This window comes from Colius striatus, chromosome 20 (genome assembly GCF_028858725.1).
Source record: "Colius striatus isolate bColStr4 chromosome 20, bColStr4.1.hap1, whole genome shotgun sequence".
Lineage (NCBI taxonomy): Eukaryota > Metazoa > Chordata > Aves > Coliiformes > Coliidae > Colius > Colius striatus.
Window position 1 is genome coordinate 3115094 of NC_084778.1, and position 17822 is coordinate 3132915.

Consider the following 17822-nt stretch of genomic DNA (forward strand, 5'->3'; position numbering starts at 1 on the left):
GCTTTGCTGTAGGGATGGCATGGGACACAGTTCCCTGCCACAGAGGTCAATGAGTTGCTGGTCCCTTCAAAGCTGTGAGTCCCTTGCTGTCCCCGGCCAGCATTTCCACCTTTTTGCCCATTTTTCTAATTAGCAACTGCTCTGCCTGCACACTTGCAATGATACCACCATCCAAAGCAGCCATGCAGATATTGACTCCCACTCCCACCCAGCCAAATCCATCCACACGACTCTCTCCCAGCTCTCCAGCCTGCAAGGACTTCTAACCCCAGCATTTCCCACGTCACTAAGCCTCTTGTACCTTTAGCAGGTACTGCCAAGCTTCCCAAACATAAGCTGTCCCCCCATGCTCATACTTGGGGGTACCAGCACCTCTCCTTTCCCATGTCAGAGCAGTCACTAGTGGCAACTCTCAAGTCACAGAGAAGTCGGTGAGGACGCTCTTGTCTGAAAGGAGGTTGCAGCTATGGGTGTGAAAACAGGCAACTGCTGAGCAAACTGAGCTCCCACAGCCTGGACTGACCAGAGCATTTCATCCATCAGGTTTCTGTGTTGCTCAAATCTTTTGTTTGTTAGGGTAGATGCTAAACTAAACAAGAGCTGTTGGTACTACAGGGAGGTAGCAGTATAAGTTGGCAACACCTACAAGTTCAAGAAGCACCTAGATGACTTAGGAGTGCAAGTATGATCTTCAAAAGTGACTTCAGCAGCAGAAACGTGGCACATCACTGGCAGGGTGTACCACTGGTCACAATGCACTAGCTCCAAAAACATCCATCAGCACGTCCCTGCTGCAAGAACTACTCTGTGGCCACCTCTCCATGGGAACACCACGTGTGGACCAGAGCTCAGGTGAACTGACACAGCATTGGAAGGAAGCAGCAAACTCCATCTCCAGCTCCTCAAGAGAAATACTTCATGATAAAGGATGCTGTAACAACCACTACATCATTTATGCCTAAGATAAACACAGAACCAAAACACAGAGCTGTTCTGTTGCTCACAAACTGAGTGGACCAGGCAGGCAACAACGTCTCAGACCTCAGGAAACACCTTTGTCATCGTCCTAAGGATTTGTGACCCACCTAGTCCGAGTGCAGTGAAGTTTGGGGAAAGCTTAAAAACCATAAATCAAGAGAATGAGTTGAAATAAATGCTCTTGCTGTTGCTATTTATAATGTATAAAGTTGTAGGCAAGTATTTGTTACATATGGTGGAGCAAATGCTTTACATGAAACGCTGGAATGCGAAATGTCACGGCACATTTAGGGCATTTCAATAAATTATGGGGTTTATCTCATGTTTAGGGAAATCTATGCAAATATGTTATGGGGAGAAATGTGATTAAATTATCTGGATGAAATAGCCAGCATTTTTAGTACCCCACCACAGAACACAGCAGCAGCAGGACCCTTGCTCATACAAGGCCTATGATTGGGAAGGGTTTGAATGCTTCCCAGTGAACCTTCACTCAGTACCCCCTCGTCTTCCTCAGGGACGTGGGTGGCCTGAGGCTGAGGCGCTGGCCCGAAATCCTGGGTATCAGGGATTTGTTCTCATCCTGAAGCAAAGGTTTCCTGTGGGACCCAGGTCAGTCCCTCAGCCTCGTGTACCTCTTGTTGCCAATCTGTAACAAGGAAATGGCTTTTCCTTCTGTCCTACCCTGTTGTGGAGATACATTCATTAATGCCTGGGAAGTGCTTTGGCTTCAATGACGGCGAGAAAAGAAAACAAGAAATAAGACCATGGTGGTGTCTTCGCTTTCTGATTTGGGATGTGGCAGCATGAGGAGGACACTGAGGGCTACAGCTCCAGCCTCCTGCAGGAGCTGGGCTCTCCACCTTCATCCAGACTCAGCCCAGTGCTGGCAGATGGATTTGGCGACCCACAAAAACAACACGAGGTCTCTCTGGGAGCAGAAACGTGGGGTGCAGGCTCCAAGCTCAATGACAGAGGTCACCTTCCGTCTCCCATAGAGACAGAGTAGATCCCCATCTGTTATTTGGGCTGACCACTCCCTGCATTCCACCCCGTCCACTTCTCTGGCGAGCTTCCCAGGACGTGGATCTTTCTTATTCAGGATAACAATGAGGAGTTATTAATTGGGTCTTTTTTCAGGTTTCCTGAGGTCCTTCCAATAGCTGTTCTGGTGGATACCACAGCCGTTGGCGTCTTCAGAGGGGATGTTTTAAGCATTTCACATGGCCAAAGACAAAACAGTGCTGTGAAACACAGTCACCCCCAAAGCTCAGCCACAGGGAGAGAAGAAGAATCAGGACAAGGACTGAGTTTAGTACCAGAGTGCAGAGTCTGTGTTGGCATATCCAGCTGGCAACATATGATGCAAAGAGGCAACCCCAAGTCCCTGGGACCTCCTGCATGAGCAGAAGCACCACATTAACTCCTGAGCACCACACAGATGGTCCGAGGCGAGGCCATGCCCAGGGACCAGCTTGGCCAGCCACAGCAGCTTTCCCATTTCCTTAAAGCTTCTCTGGGTAGCAATAAGAGATGGCTCATTGGGAGGTGATTCGGCATTAATGGTGTTTTAATGAGGCTTTGCAATAGACCTACAGACTAATCAGCAAATTCCACAAGGTCTGGGCTCTTAATATGTCATTCTGAGCACGTTAAAGTCACGGTGAATACCTCTTCTATCTGGGCCTGATGTCCTGCCAAGATGTGGCAGGTTCTGTGCCATAACAGTGCTGATGTGGCAGGTTTTGTGCCACGAGAGTGCTGATGTGGAAGAAGTGAGGCCGTTACCTGCTGCTAAGCCCAAAAGGAGCGAGGGCTGGGTGCAGGGTTGGCCGAGGAAGCGCTGCACAGGAGACTTCCCACTTTGACTCTCCCAGCTCACCCCACTGATGCTGACTGTGGTCAGAGAGCTTCTGGAACAGGATGTTTCCCCAAGAGTTTGTGCTGAACCTCTGGAGGCAGCTTTTAGGCCAACAGGACTGAACACAAGGAAGTTTTCCATGTCGTTGCACAAAGCTGGCCTGACGATGCCAGCAGCCAGGACGTCGGACAACCGGCGTCACTTGATCCGCACGAGTGGATCCAACGCTGCCTGAAACCAGGCATGGGACAAGGCTGATTTCTCCTGTCAGTCTCTGCCTCGAGCTGATGATCACATCACACTTCCAGAAAAACACTTTCAAAGACACCAGAGCCAAAGCGTGCAGCCGCTGGCTGGGGAAGCTCCCACGTGCTGGTACACACGCACGGCTCAGGCTGCCCAATTCGCATGGAGCTGACACAGTGGCTGAAGTGCCCTGCCCAAGACAAGCCTGGAGGGAAGGCAGGGGTGGATCCAAGGCTGGGAGAAGACAAGGGAGGAAGGGATGGAAATGTCACAAGCTGCTTGAGCAAATTCCCTGTGGTTTCCCCACGCACCAGGGCACTGTTTGCTCCCTCCACATATCGGGAAAGAGGCATCTCAGGGGAGGAGAAGGTTGTTTCCATCAACTGGTTCTTCCCGCTTCTCCCTCAAGAGATGGGGCTGCCTGGAAGGCAGCAACTTGTACTTCCCTGCAAGCCACATCCAGACCACAAAGTCACTCTCAGGCTCACTAACAGTCACGTTAAGAGAACGTGTGTAACTGGATCTTAACACGCTGGCAGGTGGTTCCTCACCTCACCGTGAGACTGCAGTTCTCACACACCCTCTCTCAGCTTCAGGACGGAGGCAAAGCAACTGAACCCCAGCTCTGCAGAGAGGTGCTGGATTGGAGGCACTGTTAGATAATCATAGAATGCTTTGGGTTGGAAAGGACCTTAAAGATCTCCTTGTTCCACCCCCGCTGCCACACGCAGCTCCTTGCTGCCTGGCCAGGGCTATAGGATCTGTGAACGCTTGGGCTGGGGCAATGTAGCTGCACAGCTTTGAAGTGCTGCTGCCTTCAACAGTGCTCGAGGTGTGTCCTCAGGCAGGCAGTTGTCCTCAGCCTGAGCACTCTGCACGGCTGGGACGAGAGGATGTGAAAAGCTAGTATGCCCCAGAGACTGCTGTGCACAGGATACAGGCTGGATTGAAATCTGGTCAACAGGGATCTTAAAATGTCAGTGTAAACAGGAGGGCAGTGCTGGCAGGGCGCAGGGAAGCTTGCTCAGGCTTATGCTGCTTAACAATAGGTTCAGTGACCTGGACAAAAAAAAACCTTTACTGTTAAAGCCTCCAGATTAGCCACCATCTCATACCCTCCCAATCTTTGAAGACAGCGATTCACCAACAGACAAAAAACCCCTCAAAATGACTCAGTCACCTACTCAGGAGCTATTTAACACAGCTAAATGCAAAGTTGTGCCTCAGAGCAAAGGCTGAGGGACTCAAAGCATCTGGTGGGTATGGAGGAGAGCAGCAGGGCACGGTGGGCATCTCCTCCTCACAAGCTGGTGCAGCAGCTCATGGAGCGACACATTGAGCCTGGACAGCCACAGCTCAGAGGCACCAAGAGAACAGCTCAGCAGGTTCAAAGCATGCCCAAGAGACTGCCTTGTCTCTCACTCCACCTATTCAGCTTATCAAAAGAGGATGGGGACATGGGGAGACATGGGACACACTCATGTTGGAGTCAGAGCAGCAATGGAGGGCTTCCCAACCTACAGCAAGATGCAGTTAGTGGAAACTCAACCAAGCCAAACTCAGACCAGGAACCTGACGCGTTTCAGCAGCGACTGAGATCGGCTCCTGCAACAATCTGCTCGAGATCCCGACGGGTTCTCAGCCTTTTGAAATCAAAGCTCGGTGCTTTCTACAAGACTTGCTCTTGGAAATTTCCCTGTGGTTTCCTGTGGGAGAAGAGACCAGAGGAGATGGCCACAGGTCCCCCAACTTGCCAGCACCAGGGGCTCTCCTGGACTGGATTCCCCACTTCCCAGACTGACGCACACCACCAAGGGCTCCTCTTTGAAGAGGAGGTTTCTGACCTGTACATTCTTCCCAGAAGCTCCCTGATGTTCAAAGCACCTTGTTGACAGACAAGCAGGTGTGCCTGTGACAGTGGCCACCTCCCCAAACCCAGCATGGTGGTAGTGGGGGAGAGCAGCCCCCCTCAACCAGAGCCTGAGGCAAAGCACGGGGGAGTACTCCAAGCCCAGCTGTGACATTTCCTTTCACCTATACCTGTACAGCTGTTTCCTACAGGGCTGCAGCCTCAAGTGAGATGTGTGAGGCTTCTGTAGGTGCTTGGGAACAAGATGGAACAGAAACGCTTCACACCTGGCCCCAAAATTACAGCACGCTGGAAGGTGGCCAACATAAACTGGCAGAGTACCAGTTGCAATGGACATCAATTAAGCAGCCTGTCATCCTCAGACTGCAGGCTTTGCTTTCTGCGATCTGCATCGTTCCTTAAGCCTTCAGCAGCACCAGCGCTGGAGTTTTCCAGATGGGATCATTTCCCTCAGATTCCACTCGTTAGATTTATTGCTCTTTTTTTTTCTTTAACCCCCCTCCTCCTCTCTTTTAAGAGCTTGAACTGTTATTCCACATTGCACATTTCTCCAGGGCTGGATTCAGTGTCCTCGTGCAGCGCTGGTGCTTGTTTGCCACGAGTTCCCTTTACCTTCAGCTGCAGAAATGCAGTTTTTAAGAATATGCCTCCAAACTTTCTGAGCTTAAAAAGTGATTAAAAACTGAGACCAAATGATAAGTGACTAAAATGCTTCCCTGGAAGGTGCCCTGCAGCAGCAGTCGCTAGGACAGCACCCAACGCTCCCTTCTGTGAAGGTACGTTTAAAACAACACGACAGACAGCAGTGTACACCCTCCTCTGCCACTCAGATTTGGGGACATGGGCTTGGCTTGACATGTCTCATTGTGCCAATGTCACCTGGAAAAGGCAGAGAGAAGCTCCCAGAGCGGGTCAACGCAGTCCTTGGCGCTTACAGTTCAAGGAAATGCCAAGGATGGGTGAGGAGCTCAAAGCAGGTGATACCCCGCACGCTACCTTCACGGTGGCATAAAATCCAGTCTCTCCTCCATCACCCCATGACATCATCTCCCAACATAGCCCATAATTTAGCCTAATTGCCTTTTACAATCCAAAGGCACCACATGAAAGGGAAGGTCGAGGCTGGGATGGAGTTCAGATACTGGTCAGCAAATGTAAACATTTCTAACTCTGCCGCCTCAGGGCTGCCCACTCCTGCCAAGTCCCCGCTCCCAGCAGGGCTGCCTGTGGCAGGGATCTTTCACTGCTTGTTTGGAAACCAAGGCAGGCAGGAATGGAAGGAGTTTTTCAAAGATGACTTCTCCTTGGACTCTCCTACTTGGGGCTCGGATCTCTGCTCACAGTTTCCCTTTTCCTCTCTGGACTGAACTCGGCGCTGGAAGCTCTCGCTCTCATGGGCTGAGTGCATTTGTCTGCCAGCTGGAGGGAGATGCTCCAAGCCCATGGAATGGGAATATGGAAAGGATGCTGAGAAAACAGTTACATTTGCTCACTGGGGTTTTCTCTCTGCTTACAAAGAGTTTGTACTCTCAGAGTCCTGGTCTTGCTACCCTTCCTGTGATGTCTTGCGAGAAGCCCTCCCAGAAACCCCTGTAGCATGGCTACTCTAGTGTGGATTTCATCCCTGGCATCCCAGGAGCCAGTAGGTCTGGAAAGGACAAAATGTCTGGTGTTCAGAGGCATGGCAGAGCCTGGTCAGTCTGACAGCTGCTCCTTCTGGGCTCTTAAAACCTGGGGCTCCCTTTCCAGACATCATTACACATTGCCAAGAGATATCTGCAAGCCTTAAGAAGGCTGAAATACCATAAATAAGTGAAGTGAATAACAAGACAGGACTGATTTTAGCCCAAGCCTAAATAATAATTAGCTTCTAAATAGCTAAGTCAAAGGCTATTAGCTCTGCAAATCATGGGCACGTTGGGGCAACTGGAGAGTGTCAAATCTGGACCATCCACCTGGGCTGGACAGTAGAGGGGGAAGAGAACTGTGTTTTCTAAGGAGAACAAAGACTGGATTTTAGGCTATCTGCACAGACAGGTGAGTAGTGCTAACAGCAGGAAGAAAGTAGCTGTGACAGGAGAAGAGAAGCAAGTGTGGCAAGCTAACTGCCCACCCTGGAGCTGCAGGAGCTATGCAGCACCCAGTTTGTAGGTCTAGGGCAGTAAAACATCGCTGGCCATTTTCCCGAGCTTTGCATTTTAAGGCTTTCATTTGCCTGGTGAGGTGAGACAGGGTTGAAACTAGCTGAGTGGTGAGTATCTGAGACAGTCCACTCTACACATGAGCATGCACATGAGGGGGAAAAAAAAAGTGCCTTTCTGTTTGAGGAGGGAACCACAGTGACTAGTCCTATAAGCAGATGTATTAATCATGCACCGTCTGGTTTTAATCCACACACTGCTGATCCTGCGTCTCACTGTATTGTTATCAGGGGAAGGAGTATTTCTCCTCAATCTTATTCACCAGCCAAAAGCCTGAAAATGCAAAAAACACATTTGTGAAGTGCCTTCCCAAGGACCCTGGGCCCCGGACCTGGTGAGCTGGGGCTGCTGCCTTTTTATTGGCGTTTAAAAACCTTTTATTAACGTGTGTCAGGGCTGGGGGAGGAGAGAGAGGCTCAGGTTTCAGGACCCCCCATGCAGAGAGGTTTATTGTGGGAAGGGACATTAACACTTTCTCCTCCACATCTCCCTGGCTGGGGCATGTGGCAGGGTGTTCACTGCAAGCACAGGATGAGGGGATGCACACATCAAGCCCACGCAGAGCTTGCAGGGATGAGGGCAATCAGTGACGCCCTGTGCCTGCACATAGGAGGAACACCTCTGCTCTGACCCATGCAGGGTGATCTGCAGCCCTCTTCCAGCCTTGCCACCAGCTCTACAGGGCCACTGCAAAGCAGGATGCTCCTGAGACAACAGGATTCAGTGAGAGCTGAGGAATCCAGGACATGCCCCATGTCTCCAGGGCTATCCAAGAACAGATCCCCACACAGCTCTGATGCACCCTCACTAAGACTTGCTTTAGCCTCAAGTGTTTCCCCATTACAAGTCTCCCCCAGCAGCACCAAACACTACCTGAAGAATTTGTCACCTTCCTTCTTCCTGCACCTTAACTCAGCCATGCTGCTGCTCCCTCTTCTTGCCTGGGGTTCAACATTGGGTGAGTGAGGTCCTGGCAGCATCTCCTTGGGCTGCACGAGCTGCAGACACAGTCTGACAGCTCAGGCACCAGGCTGCATAGTTTGCTGTTGACTGGTACATTCGATGGTGTTCCATCACACAAGCTGCAATGGATATCTGCCCAACACAGGCCCAGGAAAACATCACCAAGTTATGCTCAACCCTGGAGCCAGCTTTTGTTGGTTACAGCTTCAATGACAGTGCAAGAGACGATGGGAAGCTCGAAGTGTCACACTGGCTCCAGGAGGAATCCAAATGCTGAGCTTCATGGCAACGAACCGAGTCAGAACATTTTCACTCAAAATAAGAGCCAGGCCAAATGCTCAAAAACTTGCTGAGAAACTCTGGCTGGATACTGCACTCTGTCTGCTAAATGGGATGTGGAGAACAAAAAGAAGTGGGAAGCACAGTGTTTGTCCTCTACAGCTTACAAAACCATCCTCTTGGTGCAGCCAATAACCTTAACGCCATTTGAAGCCCAACACTCTCCACTCTTGCCTTTCTACAGATTCCTTTCCTTTACAATTTTACAAATTCATTAAAAAAAATTAACCTGCAAAGGCATAAGGATTTGGAGCAGCAGCAAGCAAGGTGAGATATTATTCTTGTAATAAAAACTCAAACAGCTCTTCCTTAGCCATGCAAGTGGCAGGGAAGGTACCACAGCGAGCTTCCCAGAGCCACTCTGGCATACCAGAACCCTCCTCCTCCCAGCCCACAAGACATTCACAGGGTGCCACATAAAGAGCAATAAATTTTCTTTGCCTTGCCAGCAAAGAACTGTCAGGAACTTGGGCTGAAAACTGGGCCAAGACTGAGAATACAAAAGAAAGAAATTGGGTGCAGAAAAATAACTCCTCCTAAAATAATCAGTATGGGAAAGATAGTTGCTGTTGTTGTTGCACTGAAAAACCATTTCTCACCTGCTCCCAGCCCAATCAATCAGTAACCAAGGAGCACATAAGTGGGCTCGTTCCTGCAGCTCAGCTGGATGGGGCAGGTGCCAGACAGAGCTGCTGTCCTGCAGTGCCCACTGCCACTGCTGGCCCGAGGCTCAGGGATACAGATCCCCTCATGCCACCACACTCAGCATGGGCACAGGAACTCTTCCACTGCAAACACAGGAGTCAGAGTCATCTGGGCTCTGCAGGCTAAAAGGAGAGCAGGGAGCAGATGGTGGACTGGGGACCATGCAGAAGGAGCCCCTGGTTAAGTTGGACTCAGGGCTTCTGGGCAGGGAAGTGCCTTTTTGTATCTGGCTCACAGTCATTTGTGAAAGCCATATGGGTTCATGCCTCTCAGTTACAGCTTCCTATGCCTGCAGTGCATTCTACAATACCTCACTTCAGGAGAGCCAAATAATTCTCTTAATTAATACTACAGGAGATACGTGGAACAAGGTGGTTGTTTGACAGTAATGACGCAGCTGCCACTCCAGTTCCTCTCTACAGCATTACCAAATCACAGAAAATGGGGTAGGAGCATCCAAAGAGGTCACTTTGCCTCCTTTTCCAAGTGCCTCACCTCCACCTAACTTGCACATGAGAGAGTCACACAGCCTGCTTTTAAAAATCTCCATGGCTGAAGAGATCCTGCAGAATCACTGAGGGGACTGCTTTCAAGTGCTTAACTACCAAAAGGTATGAAGCCTTTCCTAAAGTCTAGCCTCTATTTTCCTGCAGTTTATGCCCATTCCTCCCTCTGCTTTTCAGCATGCAGCTGGAGGACAGCTTGTTCTCCTCCTCTTTTTAGAGTAAAGGAAATCTGGGGAAAATGCAAAGCCCCAGTTCTTCTAGTTCCTTCCTGGAAGTCAGGCTTCTGAGGTCTCTGCTCTCGCTGGCATCCCCTTAATCCCCTGCAAAGTGAACATGCCCTCATTCTGTTTCACCAGTCTGACCATTAATGAAAATACTAGGCAGTACTGGATCCAGAAGAGACCTTGCAGAACCTGTGGCTTCTGCTCAGCATGTCCCAGACAGCGCTGGTACCAGCAGGCTCCTCCACCTGCCTCTGTGCCACGTGTTTGGTGCATAAGGCAGAGAACAGCAGCCAGCACAACTGGCACAGGACAGGGGCTCAACCTGAGCACATACCCCAGCCTGGTTTCCAAAATCAGCTACTTTCAACCCAAACAAGACCCACAGAGGCAGAAAAAAAAGGAGACAGACTCAGTCAGACCTGGCTCGTTCTCTCTGGGATCTATGTTTCCCTCTTTTCAGCAGGACCGAGCTGGGACCACTGTGTCTGATAAGCCCAGATGCTTGGGTGGCTGCTGCTGAGCTGCAAAAGGCACCAGCTCCTGTCAGTGGTGTTGTGGTTTCTTTGTAAATCACCAGAACCAAAGGGAGCCAGGACTGTGAGAAAACCTCAGGTGGGGAGCTCAGGTGTAGCTATAGGTCAAAGATAATGTCTCTTCTTTTACACACAGGAGTGCAAGTGCCTGGCAGGGCAGGTAGATGGCACTCTGGATAAACTGGTGTGTGGTTAGAAAAGGCAGAGTTCAGGGAATGTGAAATGCCTCCCACAAGCCATGGGGCACCAGCCCCAGCTGCTCAGCCACCTCACCTGCCTGCCAGGGCTGTGGCCTGTGGCTGCTGGGGAAGGAGTCTCTGTGTAGAGAGTGGGGCACTGGGACTGTCCCCTGAGGCCACAACACACACAGGGTGATCAGGCCACCTTAGGGCAGCAATGGCAGCTGCCTGCTTGTTATCTTAACCCCTTCAAACAGAGCTTTGAAAATCCACTTTGCCACAGTGACTTCCTGGGCTGAGGTGCTTCCCCAAAGTGGGAGAGCTCAGTTTTACTGGGCCCCTGTGCTGCTCTGCAGTGCTGCGAGCACGGGCTGGGCAGACAGAGAAGCGAAACCAGAAACGTGCACCTCTCGGGTCCCTCTGTGACCAAGGTCCTCCAAAGGTCCTCCAATTCTCATTTCAGGAAAGTGTCAACAAGTGGCTGCACGTGGGAAGGCACGTTGCCACCATCACATGCAGGCTCTCCACAGAAACCACCCTCTGCATCTCCACTTCTCCTCTCACAGCACCAACTGCCCGGGAAGCTGCAGCTCCCCAGGCCAGCAGCGATTCTGCCTCCAAGCAGGAAGCTGTTGAGAGCCACTCTGCTCCTGCCGTGCCTCCAAGGGCGTGCAAAACAAATGCCACGGTGCCTCTTCCACTCCCCCAACCCCTGCTCCCCCTCCTCTGTCAGGTTTAGGCACGTTATCCAAGTGCAGCCCCTCAGGTCCCTTCTGGCCAGGTGGTGGCAGAGAGCAGACCCAAAACCCCACATCAACAAGGGAACTGATTTCATTATTCTAAAAACAAACAGGCAAAGGAAAGTTCAAGCTAGAATGGGCTCCTAGAGCAAAGAAAGGAAAATAGAGAGCAGGCAGTGGGGAATGCTTCATATTCCTAAAAGCCTTTTGTACGTTAACACATGGTGTCTGCTTCTCTCTAGTCACCTATTTATCACTCTCCTCTTTAGAGAGGGAAAAAAGTCCTGGCTGCCTTCCTAAGGCAGAGTTTTGTGGCTGGGGGGAGGGGGGAGGGTGCTTTAAGCATGATGCAAACCATTTGGAGTGCACTGAGAGCACTGCCAACACAAGCTGCACTATTTAAACAAGTGAGGAAATGATCGTATATACAACATGCCAGCGAGCACACACACACCAGAGGAAGTCGAGAGGGGTTTTCATGACACAGAGCTGGATGTCAGCGGCTGAAAGGTCGATATTTTCCCTTAACACCCTTCTCAATGACTTAATCGTGTTCCGTTTGCACAGAAAACTTCCCAAGAATAAAAAGTCTGGAGGAATGGAGGGGGGATGTTTGGCCTAGTGCTGACCTTGTCCGAGGTCCTCTCCACGTAGCAGGGCTCCTGGGGGGCGACCAGCAGGGGAATGAAGCCCGAGAGCAGCCGATCCTCTTCCAGGCTAAGCAGGGCAAGGTCGTCATCTGGGTCCTTGTACAAGGGCACCTCCGACTGATTCACTGTGGTCAGTATGTTACAGAAGTCAGCCAGCGTCGCCCACACATCTACAGAGACCCTGGGAGAACGAGGAGAGACGTGAGCAATTTGGGGCTGGAATGTGTTGGGAGTTGCCTGCAATGCTGCAGTGAATACCAGAGAGGTGAGACGAGGAGAGGCAAGCCACCACTGCTGCTAACCTACCCCACTGGGAGGGCTCCAGGCACAGCTGTGCTGGCACTGAAGCCAGGAGGGGCCTGTAGCCCTCACCCCCGAGGGCTGACGCCCACCACCCCGTCCCCCTGCGCGGGGCTGACTCCCAGGATCTCCCTTCCCGCTGCTCTGCCCGCTCCCCAGCCAGCACGTGAGCAGGAAGCAGCTTCCCCGTGCAGTGCCAGCAGGAACTCAGCTCATTCCAGGTGGGAGAAATGATGCTTGTTATTCAATTTTAAAGCCTCCTGGGAGGACTGACCCAACACCCACACTGTTATTGGGGGAAAAAGAGGCACCTGGGGGGCTCCAGCCCAGCCCAGCGCACCCTCTCCTCAGCTGCTGTGACCACGTGCTGCAGCCACGCTCTGAAGCACAGGCATTTCTTTCAGTTAAACCCCAGCCACGCAGAGTTAAGACATGTTTTGCTTCTGGCCACAGTTTCAACACTTGAGAGTGAGCTGCAGAAGGGTTTCAACACTTGAGAGTGACCTGCAAAGCTGCCTCTCAGGTGTCTCACCTTCCCAGAGTGCTGGGAACACGAAGCCAGCAGCAGCCCCGGATCGCTCCGTGTGAATCCCCCTCACACATCCCTGAGCACACCCTGGGGAGGGCCCAGCACCCTCCAGAAGGTCAGTGCTGGGGGAAGCAGGCGACAAGCACGAGGTCACTGCAGCCAACCAGGCTGCCTTGTACCACATTTCTTCCTCCTGTTTCTAAAAGCACTCAAGACAGGGTTTGTTTTTTTAGTGCATAAACTGGGAGGAAAGGAGGAAATAGAAGAAACTGGGGCTGATGTGCTTGTGGTGGCAGTAAGGAGGGCTGCTCCTCCACCCCACACCTCTGGGAAGGCAGCAGCATCAGGGATGCAGCAGTGACCAGTGCAGCCCGAGGCAGCCCAGGGCTGGAGGGAGGCCCCTTGCTCTTTGAACTGCTCCAGGTGGACAGAGTCTGCACTCGGTTATTTACGGGAATCAATGTACCAGCAAAGCACACTGAAATGAAACATCTTGTTTTCAAGAGTGTCCTGGGAGCCAGGCAGAATGAGGAGCCATTAATCAAAAGGCCTGCACGTAATCAGCACACATGTATCGCAGAGTCGCCCACGTCCCCGAGCCAGCCCCAGCCCCGCACTGCACACGAGAAGAAGGGTCCTTCAAAGCCCTCTGGGCAGAGACACCAGGAGCTGGGTTCATTCACAAAGCTCCATTGCTTGGCTCAGCCAGGTCTGGCTGTCAGAAATGTTTAAATATGGAAAAAAATAAACAGTTGCAACACGTTTTTTCGGAGGGATCTGTCCGAGGCCCTTTGTGATGTAATGGGAAACGCTGCGTTTGTGCTACCAGCTGGAAAATAAACAGAGCTGCGAGGGTTAAAAGGAACTGAACTTTCCACGACCCCTATCTGCAAAAGAAGAAAATAATAAGAGGAATGATCCACTGCCCCACAGCCCTGATAGTTTATCCTCCGGCCCAGGCTGCAGAGACAAGCACCGGATGTGATAGGGCTGCTCTGGGCCACCTCCAAGGCGAGTTCTGCCCATGGGAGATGCACAGGGCTTGGGAGGCTCAGCCCTCCCCCAGTGCCCTGCTGGCAACTGGGCTGAGCTGCCTGAGTCTGGTCACATAGCACTGGTGGGGCCCCGCCAGCGTGGGCTGCGAGGAGGGCTCGGCTTGGATGCAGGAGGGGCAGAGGCTGCAGCATCAGCGGGGAGAGTGGCTCTGACTGCTGGGGAACGAAGGCACTGAGGGGCTGGGGACAGGCAGCCATGCAGAGGATGTTCCCAGCGGGCTGAGACACCCAGGTGTACGGGGCCTGGGTGGAGGAGAAGGGAAAAAGCCCATACTGCAGAGTCCTTGCCTGTGCCCCTCAAGAGAGAGCTGCAGGGAGGGGACTGGAGATGGCCAGTGAGGGTGGGAGGGAGGCAGAGGATGGCATGCTGGGCAGGACTGGGATCTGCAGCAGGGCAGGGATGGTAGCGGGGTGAAGGAGCAGCACAGCTGAAGTACAGGGAGTCATCTCCCTCCACAGTGCTTGGCACCCAAAGTCAGAAAACTGCCACATGAAGAGGCACCAGGCTGATGCTGCTGACACCCTTGCAGCCACCCAGCCTGGCATTCCCCCTGCAAACCCCAGGGCTGCCAGCTCCCAGCCCCTCAGGCAGCAGTGCCAGGCAGGGCAGCCCCTCACCTTCCCCCCCACCCCCTCCCCGAGCTCGAGAGCAGCCCCTGTCACTTTATCCCCTTCATCTCCAGTTCCCTACAGCTTCACAGTGCCTTGCCACATCTGTCATTTGCACTGGATGTGTTAGGTTTCCACCCTGAGCTTCCTTCAGTCAAACCACAGCCTGTGCTGGCTCCCCAGGTAGCAGCATCTCACCGCAATGCAACCCCAAGCAGCTCTGTGGCAGCTGGGCAGCCCCTCTCACACACGGCACCTACAGAGCCCTCAAAAAGCCAGCAAAGCAGGAGGTGTTGCTGTTTCTGCTCTGCTTTGCTCCTGAGATGCAGAGGTAGCACCTCAGAGAGCGGGTCTGACAATTTTCTGCTCCCCCCTCGGGTGCAGCTTCTCCTCTGCAGTGCCTCTCCCAGCGCTGGCACCACCAAAACCAGTCACCAGCAACCAGCAAGGGCTAACGGCTCGCGCCCACACTGCAGTGCCCAGTGCATCTCCTCCTGGGACATGCACTCACTCTACAAGGTCACATAACCCTGAGCAGCCCTGTCAGGTGCCTTGTCCCTGCTGCCCCTTGCCAGGATGCCACAGTGGCCACCTCCAGGCATTACTGGCTTGTGTCACCCACCAGTGCTGCGGTGCCAGAGCCTCCCTGCACAGTCAAGGCAGACCCAGGGTCCTGGAAGCACTGCAAACACACAGTGCCACGGCTTCAGCATCCCTCTGCAGAGAGAGGCCCTGAATTACTGACACCGAGCCCAGACACACAGCTCCCAGGTACACGGATGAGGCTCCCAGAGCTTTTAACCGAGGAAGCGAGAAGGGGGTGAGCGCGAGGTCTTTGCTCAGAACGGGGGGTTCATTCCCTTCCCCACAGACACATTTTACATTTGCTTATTCCACTAGGGCAGGAAAAAAAAATAAGAGTTAATTTCTTTTTTATTGCCTCAAGATTCCAGGTTTAATGTAGCTGTCAGTGCGAGCACAGCCCAGCTGCGGGGCCGACACGACACAGCCCGGCCGGGAGAGCGCCGGGGCAGGGCCAAGCGAGGCCGGGGCTGTGTGGGGATGGCTCCTGCCAAAGATGGGATGCCCACACTGGGTAAGGGGCACTGTATGCTAAAGGCACGGACCAAAGTGTGTGGAGATGCCTGATGCTCACCAAAATCCCCGCCGGCCGCGGTGCTCCGGCGTGAGCCACCATCTTCATCAGAGGCGGGGGCTGCCTGGTGATTAATATCAAGCACAATGACCCCATGTTACAAGCCTGCAGGGGCCTGTGGAGGTGGCCATTTCCTGTGTAATACCAGCTTGTTTAAACACTAACATTCAAACTCCACAGCTGCAGAACAAACCCGGAAAGCGCGGCGCAGAAGAAGCCCTGCATTGTGTTCCCCCCGGCCGCACAGAGCTGATGCCAAACACGCTGCCGGGGCCTGGCCACGGGCACCCAGCTGCTCCCGGTGCTCACCTCAGCTCCTGCACCAGTCTACAAAGCTCTACACATCCTCCTTATAGGTTTCCTCTCTCCCAGCCCAGGGGAAGCTGGACTAAAAGCAGCTCTTCTTTGAGTAACAAAAGGAGGTGGCGGTGGGAGCTCTTCCACCAGCCTTGCCCTGGACAGGGATACAGCTGCCCAGAGGGGGGTGAGGTGGTCACAGCCCCTCTGCCCTGTGGCACCAATGACTTCATCAAATCACAGAATCATTTTGGTTGGAGAAGCCCTTGAAGCTGCTGCAGTCCCAGCCCTGCCCTCGCCCTGCCCAGCCCAGCACTGACCCACAGCCCTCAGCACCTCAGCTCCAGGGCTTTGGGGTCCCTCCAGGGCTGGGCACTCCCCCAGCTTCCCTGGGCAGCCTGGCACAGGGGCTGACACCCCTCTCAGGGAAACAGATCTGCCTCAGCTCCAATCTCAACCTCCTCTGAGGCAACTTGAGGCTGTTTCCTCTTGTCCTGTCACTTGTTACTTGGGAGAAAAAGACCAACTCCCAGCTCACTGCAGCCTCCTGTCAAGCAGTCGCAGAGAGTGCTCCTGTCTACCCTCAGCCTCCTCAGCTGCCCCCCATCAGACTTGTGCTCCAGCCCCTTCCCCAGCTCCAGTGCTCATCTCTGGACATGCTCCAGAACCTCAATGTCTTTATCTTGTAGAGAGGGGCCCAACACGGTATTCAAGGTGCAGCCTCATCAGTGCCGAGTGCAGGGGGCCAATCGCTGTCCTGGTCCCAGTCTGGGCTGCACATAGTCCCTTTGGCCAGCTGTGCATCCCTAACCTCACTCCTCTCCCAGTAACCTGCCTTGGGAAGCTCTGCTCCCTGGGAGAGGTGCAGTCTCCTCCCAAACAGCTCCTGCTTCACCACAGCCCCTTTCTCCACGGAGACTTCTGACATCTGCTTTGCTCAACTTCACCTTCATTCTCAGCCAGGTTTACACTACTGAGACACCTCTGAATCCTCCCTTTGATGTCTTGATCAGGAAATGCTGGTGGCCAGCATTACTAAACTAAGGCTGAGATCTGCAAAAGGGATTTTCCATTTAATCTCCAGCAAACTCAGGCAATGTCTTGGCACCTCTGTCCAAGACTCTGGCCATCTCTCCCAGTGGGAGCTGCCATCTCAGTGACACTTCTTCGCAAGAGCGATGTGATGAGAGCGATCTGGCAGATCTCTCTGGGAAGGTAAGCTCTCAAATGTGCTCAGAGCTTTTGGATTTAATTTAATATTTGGTTTAAATTAACCATTTTTAAATGCTTGCAGACAGTCTCCACAAGCCGAGAGGCCCTTCGCTCTGGTGCTGGAAGGAGAGCAGATTCGCCAGGGTCAGCCCTGCAGCAGTTTGTCTACTCAGTGGCTTTCCCCATCCATCCTTGCACTTGGTTTAGCAATGGATTCGTTGCAGCAACAAAGCAGAGCAACAAGCTTTGCTCTCCCCTGCCCAGCCCTCTTCACAGCCACACATCCCAAAAAGAGATGAATTCACTTGAACGACAACAGCCTCCTTGGAGACCTGCCTTTCACCCCATCTGCTGCTAATATCTCTGCCTTAGAAGATTCACCCTGCTCCCCTCTCCCCAAGAAGTCTTTGCTTTTACACCCTGATCTCTGCAAATTACTCCTGGGCACAGCTGGTCTGAAAGATGCTTCTCCAACCCCGTTGCATGGCAGTGCAACTGCTTTAAACGAGAGTCTGCTCAGACCTCAAAGCAATGTTTGCCAGAAACATGCAGACAGAGATGAATTTTAAGGTACAGAAAGGACTGTTGCTGCTAAAGAACCTGGAAACATCTGGTCCAGACACACAATTTCCAAGCCACAGGACATTGCTGCTCTGAAGTGGAGATGTC

At 52.7% G+C, this 17822-nt stretch overlaps 1 protein-coding gene across 5 annotated transcripts in view; it reads right to left on the reverse strand.

Moving 5' to 3' along the window:
- SMG6 (SMG6 nonsense mediated mRNA decay factor) overlaps positions 1–17822 on the reverse strand; it is a 113926-nt gene that overhangs the window by 37179 nt on the left and 58925 nt on the right. For 4 of the 5 annotated variants that reach the window (XM_062012279.1, XM_062012278.1, XM_062012277.1 and 1 more), the window contains exon 13: positions 11975–12176. In XM_062012279.1, the coding sequence (XP_061868263.1) occupies positions 11975–12176 (202 nt within the window). Of the gene's footprint in view, positions 1–3136; positions 3320–11974; positions 12177–17822 lie in introns of those variants that run through there. The other variant, XM_062012280.1, reaches the window with a different exon arrangement.